The 8,615-nt window shown below is 48.3% G+C and overlaps 1 protein-coding gene across 1 annotated transcript; it reads left to right on the forward strand.

Moving 5' to 3' along the window:
- Window positions 1–1,172: 1,172 nt before the first annotated feature.
- NKX2-8 (NK2 homeobox 8) lies at window positions 1,173–2,918 on the forward strand. Its single transcript, XM_071559432.1, has 2 exons — window positions 1,173–1,338; window positions 2,377–2,918. The coding sequence occupies exons 1-2, from the start codon at window positions 1,173–1,175 to the stop codon at window positions 2,916–2,918; spliced, it is 708 nt and encodes a 235-aa protein (XP_071415533.1).
- The last annotated feature ends 5,697 nt before the right edge of the window (window positions 2,919–8,615 follow it).

An 8,615-nucleotide genomic window follows, 5' to 3' on the forward strand; every position in this document is an offset into this window, starting at 1 on the left:
CTTGTCCCTGGGAGCTGCCGTCGGGAGCCTGCGCCCAGACGCTGTCAGCACCCTCCTCGCAAGGGTGGCCGGCCTCCAGGATCATTTGCTGCCTCTTTTTGGGAGATGAAGCTGCAGTCGGCAGGGCGGGAGACGCGCGGATAAATAGACGCGCCGTGTTTAATCTTTTCTCCCTTTCCCCAGCGGGAATCATGTCAGTAACTCAAGCATCTCGTCCGAGGGGATATTCCCTGGATTAGTATAACGCGAAATGATGTTAAAAAAAAAAATCTCCCCCACTCCACCTCCCGACTCTTGTTTATGGACCGGTGCGCCGAGCTCTCGCCACTACCCTTCCCAAGAGAAGGTGCACCTTCCAACTACCACGCCTAGGAGAGGCAAAAAACCCCCACATCCCAAGCCAGAGATCCCGTTCCTCAACTTCAGCCTTCCTTGCCGAGAGCTCAGCAGAGGTGTAAAAAGTGCACCGTTGAGGGTAGGAAACCTGACAATAAAAAGAAGGAGGATTGGAGGTAGCACTGCAAACAGCCCCGGGAAATAAAACAAATAACGACTTAAATTCCTTCCAGGTTTAAAGAGAGAGGGGAGAGGGGGGAAATAAAGAGGCAGAAGCAGCGAGGGGGCTCTCGGCAGGCTCTGCGGATGTCCTGAGAGGATTCACTTTGTCTGCGGATAGAAGGGACGCTGGTGGCTTTGGTGGCGGATGGAGGGGGGTGGTTGTTGGTCATCCACATGCCACCCAAGATGTTATTCACTGCTAACAATTACCATTATCTGTCCCCACTTTTGGCTAATCAGACAGAATATGTAATGATGAAGCCTGTTTCCTGCTGTCTTTGGGAGGTAACGGGTTATTCTCTCATGGGGGTGGCAGGAGCGGGGGGTTACACCTACTCCCATTAAGGCTTTAGCACTTGACTAATTCAGGTACTTAGCATCCTATAGACAGGGACGGTTTGAAAGCAGGCAGTGTTTGCAGTGGGGAGGACTGTTTATATAAACAGGACAACTCTGTAAACGACACTAATATTTGGGGTTAGGTAGTGATGGAAAGGAAGGTCCTATTGAGCCGGGAGATTCCCCAGTAACGGGACGCAGTCCTTTCCTAGCTGCTTTTAAGGAAGCGGGTTCGGTTTGGGGGATTTTTTTTTTGAGGGTGTGCGAAACCTACCATGGCCACATCTGGCAGAATCAGTTTTACAGTGAGGAGCATTTTGGATTTACCAGAGCAGGATGCTAATAGCATAAAGCAAGCTTCTGATCATCGCCACTCAGCGGAGAACTACACCGGCTCGCCGTACCGAAGGTGGATAGAAACAGACAGAAATCACTATCCCTGTGAGTATAAACCGGATAGGAATTAGCCAGCTCCGCACAGTTATCCTTTATTTATTTCCCCTCTTCCTCTGGGGAAGATCGAAGAAGTGAATTATCAGCGTACGTAGCCTACAGGATCGGGGGTATCCAGGCTGTGAATATTACTGAATTGCAACAGTGAAACAGGAGAAACGTCCCGGCCCCGAGCTTAAGACAGAAAATATTTTTTCTGTAAGTCTGTGCATGGCAGAAAGGAAAACCTCAGGCTGTATTCACTCATTTCTCTGAGTTTATCGTTTAAACCCACTTCACGGATTTTATTCCCCGTACCCGTCCCCTTCCCCCCCCACCCCCCCTCCCCCGCCTCTTTTCACTGTTGCAAGAAATCCTGTCTCTTCGTACTGGAGGGGTTACAGGCCATCCCACGCTCCGCAGAGGAAAGCTGAGCACATCCCTCATGCCTTGCCTCCCCGCACTGCCGAGGAGTGCCCTGGGCGCCCTGCCTACATCCACGCACCTGTCATCCTGGAGGGCAGACTGTGGTTCGCAAACCCAGCTGTGTAGCATACTGGTCGCACCTCGCCCACACAAATTGCGCCTCAGATATACGGCGTTTATTGTATACCTGTATGTGCTCGGGCGAAAATCGTCCTGTGAATGGGTGCGGGAACCCCATCGGGATAAGTTAAATATTAATGCAAACGAGCGGCGAAGAAAAGCAGGGAGAAAAGACCGGGCAGCCCCATATTCAGCTTCAACAAGGAGGGATCACGAGGGCTAGCAGCCCGCAAACCCCTGCGGGAACTGCAGAGTCGCTACACCGCAGAGTCGCTCCCCCGCAGTGGGACAGCCCGATCTGTCCCGTGGGTTAGGTTCAATGTATCTAGGGGGTTAGGTAACATCTCTTGTTGACTGTTGAGATTAATCTTGCCCGGTAAACAGCTGGGGGGTCTCCCTGAGGGAGACGTTTCAGCTCTTGGCGGCCCATCGCTTCCTCGATGTCTGTTCTTCTCCCTGAGCCCGGTTGCCTCCTCCCTCTAACCCTCTCGCTGTCCCTAGCTTCTGACGAGAGCGGCCCGGAGATGAGCTTGCCAGATTCCACCCAAAGGTCGCTTCCAGTTCGCAGCTCGGAGGCCGAGAAGAAGAAGAAGCGGCGAGTGCTCTTCTCCAAGGCCCAGACTCTGGAGCTGGAGCGGCGGTTCCGGCAGCAGCGGTACCTCTCGGCGCCGGAGCGGGAGCAACTGGCCCGGCTGCTCAGCCTCACCCCCACGCAGGTGAAGATCTGGTTCCAGAACCACCGCTACAAGATGAAGCGGGCGCGTAGCGAAGGTCCTGGCAGCCCCTCGCCGCGCCCTCCTGCCCTGCTGCGTCGGGTGGTGGTGCCGGTGCTGGTGCGGGACGGGGAGCCCTGCCGCGGCTGCCCCGCTAGCCCACCGCCACCCACGGCACGTCCCAAGATGGGCTGCGCCCTGGCGGGATGCAGCGCCCAGGCCGCCCTCGCCCTGCAGGGCTACGGAGCCTGCCCGCCCGCCGCCGCCCTCGGCGTCTTCCCCGCGTACCAGCACTTAGCGCACCCCGCCGTCGTCTCCTGGGGTTGGTGACAGAGGCGCTTCGCCCTCAGGGTCCGGACTCATCCCATGGACGCGGGGCGGCCCGCCTCAGCCCCGGGCTCTAGCGCGGGCAAGGCGCCGAGACGCGCCGAGGCACCGCGGCGGCCGGGCACGGGCGGGCCGGGCAGAGAAGCGCGGCTCCGGGGCGGTGGCCATCAGGCCGGGACGAAGCTGGCTCGGGCCACGCTCCCCTCCTCCGGCCTCACCCGAGGGCACGGATGCCTGCTCCTCTTCGAGAGATTCCTAGTTGAAAAATAACGATCGTCCTAGAGACCTAGTGTGTTTTAAGTAGATGACTCTTCCAGTGACTAATAAAATTTTATTTTGGCAATTATTTTTTCCCGACGGACAAGTGTAGTTTTGACCATTGGGACTGTTTCGTAGGATTGCCTCCTGTGCTATAAATGCTTAAACACTTGTCTTGATCGTCCCAGCCGAATTTAACTTTCAAGTTCGTTTATTTTATCTACATGCGCCCGTAAATGGCGAATAAAGTTTGCTTCAAGCATCTCACTGTAAAAATGGTGATAATTCCTACGGGAAGCGTTAGCTCGCAGGCTTCCGCTCTGGAGACTCCCACTCTCCCCGACTTTGCGTTTTAAGCGGCGTTGTCTTTTTTAGAGCCGCTAAGGGCAGAATCTAGAAATAAGTCAATCTTTCCGTTAGTCAGTAACAGTTCCAAATATCGACTGCGGAAAGGGAGCCAAGAGAATTATGTTTTGAAACTCTTTGATGAATTATCGATTTTTCTACTTTGGGGTAAAAATAATCACATCGTTGTCCTCGTAACCGTCAACGAGGAAAAAAAAACCTGAAAAACCCCCTACAACGGCAAACCCAGGTACCTCGAAAGGGACCGGTGGATCAGGCACGCAGAGGAAAAAAGTAGGGGAGAAGACCCCACAGGCACTGATGCAGACAACCTGCCCGCCGAGGAAGGGCTGTCGAGGGAAAGGAACCGGCAGAAGATATTTGGGCGGGTTTTATTTTGTATTTTATTTTATTTTATTCCCTGCAAGGAGGTTACTTTGGGCGAGATGTGCTCCTGGGATATGCCTGGCTGTCTACACATCTCAGGGAGCCCACAGGGAGCGAGACTGCGAGGCGCCGCCGTCGCGGAGCGAGAGACGACCAAAAGCACACATGGGCACAGAGGTTCTCGTGAGTGCTTTTGGTCGCCTTCCCCGTCGCGACGGCGGCAGCAGTTTAGTCCTTTTCACCTCCCAGCTCTGCCTTCCCCAGGGCTTTGCCCCCTCCAGTGGGGTGGCTCGGTGTCTCCTCTGGCCCCGGTGCGGGAGGATCAGACCCAGCTGCAGTGCAGGACGGGCTGGGGAGAATTGAGGGACGCCAGTTCTCCCACCTGCATCTCCTTCCCTGCTTGGCCGGGGGGCCATGGGAGAAGAGGGAGGCGCAGAGCGGGCTGGGCCTCTGGGATGTGCGCGAATGACTTGGGGAAATACAGCTTCTGTATCACCTGGATTTGGTTTTATTGTTTGATTGAGTTTTGATTTTTGTTGTTGTCTTTCCCTTTATTTTTCCTCCCGCCACCCGAAATCCTTTTTTCCCCCCCTTTTATTCGTCTCAGCTGCTGGCCACCTTGTCTCCCATATGGATGGGGTTATCTTAGAAGAATCTCCCAGAGAATCACTCCTTAAATCTCCTTTTGTCTTGTGAGTTGAAAAGGACATTGTTGTGCATGAAAAGGACCTAGACAAAATCCGCACTGTTTCAATTCAGGACTGTTTAATCAGTCCCTAGTGACAATTTTATGGGTTTTAGGAGCTACAATAGCATCTTTTAAAACCTTGAGGCCTTCATGAAAACAAAGGGCTTGAATTTTATGGGCTTACAACTCCAATTAGAACAGTGCCAATGTGTATGGGAGATTATCAAATTTGTATCATAAAACCCCTTTATAATAAATGATTACTGGAAGCTGGGGAGGTGTGGGGAGAGATGGGGACCCGGATTTCAAGCCATGACCTTTGTTGCACGTAGTTTTAAAAATACAGATGCTGTCCTCCATTTTAACTCTTTGCGATCTACATATGCAGCCAGGATGACCTGTGAAAATAGTGTGATATCATCATTAGAAAAGGAAACAAAGGCAACAGAAGTCCGATCCTCCTCAGCACAAATCTACTCTCAGTCAGCTTGCTGAGTGTTTAAGCATCTCACTCAGAATGGTCCCTCTCTAATTTATCTGGGCTTCTCTCCTGTCTGGGAGCCCACACATGGTCATAGGAAGGCTCTGTGAAATAGTAGGGCTTCACTGAATTACTGCTTTTATCAGTTACTGTTTATCCAGACAATGACAGAGGATGGCCCTCCCCAGTCCCAGGCTCCAGTAACTTCCTCTCTTCACCAGCTGCATGTCACCTGATGCGTGTTTCTTCATGGAAAATATGCAGTTTGTGAATGTTGTCTTTTACCAAGCTCAGGAAATGTGAAAGGTGCAATTCCTGGGCACTGGCAAAGGCTAAAGCAGTGCCCTTGTAGGCTGAGCAGAAGTCACTGCAGCAGGGGTCCAAGTAACATGATAGAGTCAGGTCCAAGCATGGAGAAAAGTAGCCGCATTAATGTGATGCATCCAAGTAGAATGAAGAATGTATTAAATAATGAGACAGTTCAATAGAGTATGGAGATTTACAGTAAAGGGAAAGTCTTGTGAAGAAGATAGGATGGGACAATAGAATGGGACTGAAAACATTATTTTTTCCTGACAGGAACAAATTAATCAGTCTAAATATCTAGTGCATTTAGCAAAGAAAATAGTTAATATTACCAATGGTTAAAGTGCATCTAGATGATACTTCTTAAAAAGTGTTGTTGATAATGGCTTTAGGGCAAAAGAAACTTAGCATCTTTCAGTGTATTTTCTGTTACTTTGGCTTGTTTTTAATATGGCATGAAATCATCTCAATTGTTTGTTTGGATTTTTTTTGTCTCCTCTTCAAAGGGGGGAATGCACAGTTTCTGCCTTTTCTCTCCCTTTTGCCCCAGTGGGTCTCACTGTTACTTTTACCCTGCAAACATGCCTGTGATGTCACTGGAGCTAATGAATAAGCATGCCATGATCAAGATCTAAATGCCATCTCCAGCTAAGGAAAAGCATTGCTAACATCTTCCCGGTTGCTTTATTCTTAGTCAGTAAATAAACTATTGACTTTACAAAGGCCCAGCCCTGTTTCAGTGGGAGCCTCTGAACACGTATTTGTTAACTCAGAACTAAGACATTAAAACAAATCACTAGACCACCTCTAAAAAATGGACAGTAATTCTGAAAGAGCATATGATCAAGCTTCTTTGCAATACTTTATGAACAAGTTGAGTATGTCCCTGCCAATGCATGCCCATCATTATTCTTTCATTATAGACACTATGCATTTTAAAATTACAACAGATTAAAAACATCACCTCCCAATCAGAACTCTGCTGTGTACCAAGTTCTTCTATCACTGACTTAGGGAAGCCTCCTGACAGCCTTGCAGTGCACCTGTCTTGGTTAATGACCCATCTGGACTGTGTTGTTAACTAAGGGCAAGTCAGGTCTGTGGAAACTCTTTCGATTTTTCAGCCCCTCCTTCCTCCTTTCATTTGATAGGAGTAAGAAACTTCCACCCTCATTAGAGCTCCCCTGATGCTGGAGTGGGACAGTGAGCTCACTTTGCTTTCAGAAAAAGGTGTTGCCCAACACAATCTGTGGAGAAGCACAGGCCTGGCTCTCCCTGTACTCAGTGACCTTCACATAGTGTCTTACTGGACTCATATGTCTGATAACTACTGCTTCTTGAGAAGATGAGAGCACCTAGGATACAAGGAATAGCAGTTTCTGAGCCTCAGTAGTGGTACTCAGTCTTTCTATCAAAAGCCTAGATAGTGCATTTTCCTTTGCCTCAGCTTGTGCTTCCAACCCTTGAGCACTGCACCATCCCATGGCCAGCAGGCAATGAGTTCTTTCCAGAATTCCTGCTATGACCAAAGAATTGCAAAACAAAAACTCCACTCCACCTACTTGACATTAAAAAAAAAGTTAGACAAAAAAATCAAGTGCTGCCAGTATCAGCAATGGCAGAAGGACACCAGGCAGCCCATGTAACTTCCAGGAGGCTTCTGACTCATTGTGCTGGTTTTGTCTGGGATAGTTAATTTCCTCACAGTAGCTACTTCAGGGCTGTGTTTTGAGTTTGTGCTGAAAATGGTGTTGATAATATCGATCTTTTTTGTTATTGCTGAGCAGTGCTTGTACTACATCGAAGCCTTTTGTGCTTTTCCTACTGCCCCACCAGCAAGAGGGCTGGGGGTGCACAAGAATTTGAGAGGAGATAGAGTTGGGACAGTTGACCCTAACTGACCAAAGGGAACGTCCTATGGCATCATGCTTAGCATATAATGATGTAGGAAGAAGGAGGAAGAGGGAGCATTTGGAGTTCTGGAATTTGTCTTCCCAAGTAACCATTAACGCGTGCTGGAACCTGGCTGAACGCACACAGGCCCATGGGAAGTAGTGAATTAATTCCTTGTTTTGCTTTGTTTGTGTATGTGGCTTTTTCTTTCCCTATTAAAGTGTCTTTATCTCAACCCACGAGTTTTCTCACTTTTGTCCTTAAAATTCATGTCCCCCATCCCACTGGTGAAGGTGGCTGCATGGTATTTAGTTACTGGCTAGAGCTAAACCATGGCATTCATCTTAGTTAAAAGGGAAGTTCCTGTGGGAAAGGAGGCAGTGGATGCAGAGTAACCTATATCAGAGAAGTTGCTTTAGCACAGAGCTCTCTCAAGAAACACGTAGCTCATATCAGGTGTAAGTAATAATAATATGATTTTAAGATGTAACAGGCATAAGAGATCTCTGCCTGCCACTAAGTACTGATCAGTGGGCTATGAGATCAGGCTACTTTTCATCATATTCAGGCTTACAGTTGCATTCTAAATGGTGAAAGAAATAATCTCTCTAGACCAAGGATGTTGGCCGTTGTGTCCATTTTCACCTGTTTTCTCCAGTCCTTTTTCATTTAAAAGAGCTCATAAAGTATTTTGGAAAAATCTGCCTAGAACACAGCTATATCTTTCTTTATATTCAGGACCAATATGGAGAACAAGCCCATTTTGGACAGTGACAGGTCTCAGACTGCCTTCCTGAACAAATAATTTACTTCGTCATAGCCTACTGCTTTATCTAATTGTTAAAGTGAAGAGTTAGATATTCTCTTCAGAATCTGACAGGATTTGATCCTGGTTGAGGAATATTTTAAAAGAGAAAAGAAACAGAGAAAAACAATAAAAAAAGAGATGTAGACAAACGAGCAGCAACCACAAAAAGAATAAATCTCTTCATCAGTTCTGGTGCACAGAGGGTGCATTTCCACAAGACTCCATGCTGCTTTTGAGCAGTCAGCCAAATTCCTCAGTGGCGTCTGCCATGCAGGACAGTCCTGCTCACCAGTTCATAGTGAGGACAAAAATGTTTTCTTCACATTCCGAACAGTCACAGTATTTTGATTTGCAATATTTTTTGACAGGAACATCTGATTGAGTACACTGGGAATGACAGTTTTCCTTTTGCTTCCTTATTTTCCTGTTTGGGTTGATGCAGGGGTTCAGTACTAAGTTGATGACTTTATGATATTCAACACTATTCATGATTTTACTAAATCATATATATATAGTCACTTAAAATATATAGAA

The sequence above is a fragment of the Pithys albifrons genome, chromosome 6, assembly GCF_047495875.1.
Source record: "Pithys albifrons albifrons isolate INPA30051 chromosome 6, PitAlb_v1, whole genome shotgun sequence".
In the NCBI taxonomy this organism is placed as follows: domain Eukaryota; kingdom Metazoa; phylum Chordata; class Aves; order Passeriformes; family Thamnophilidae; genus Pithys; species Pithys albifrons.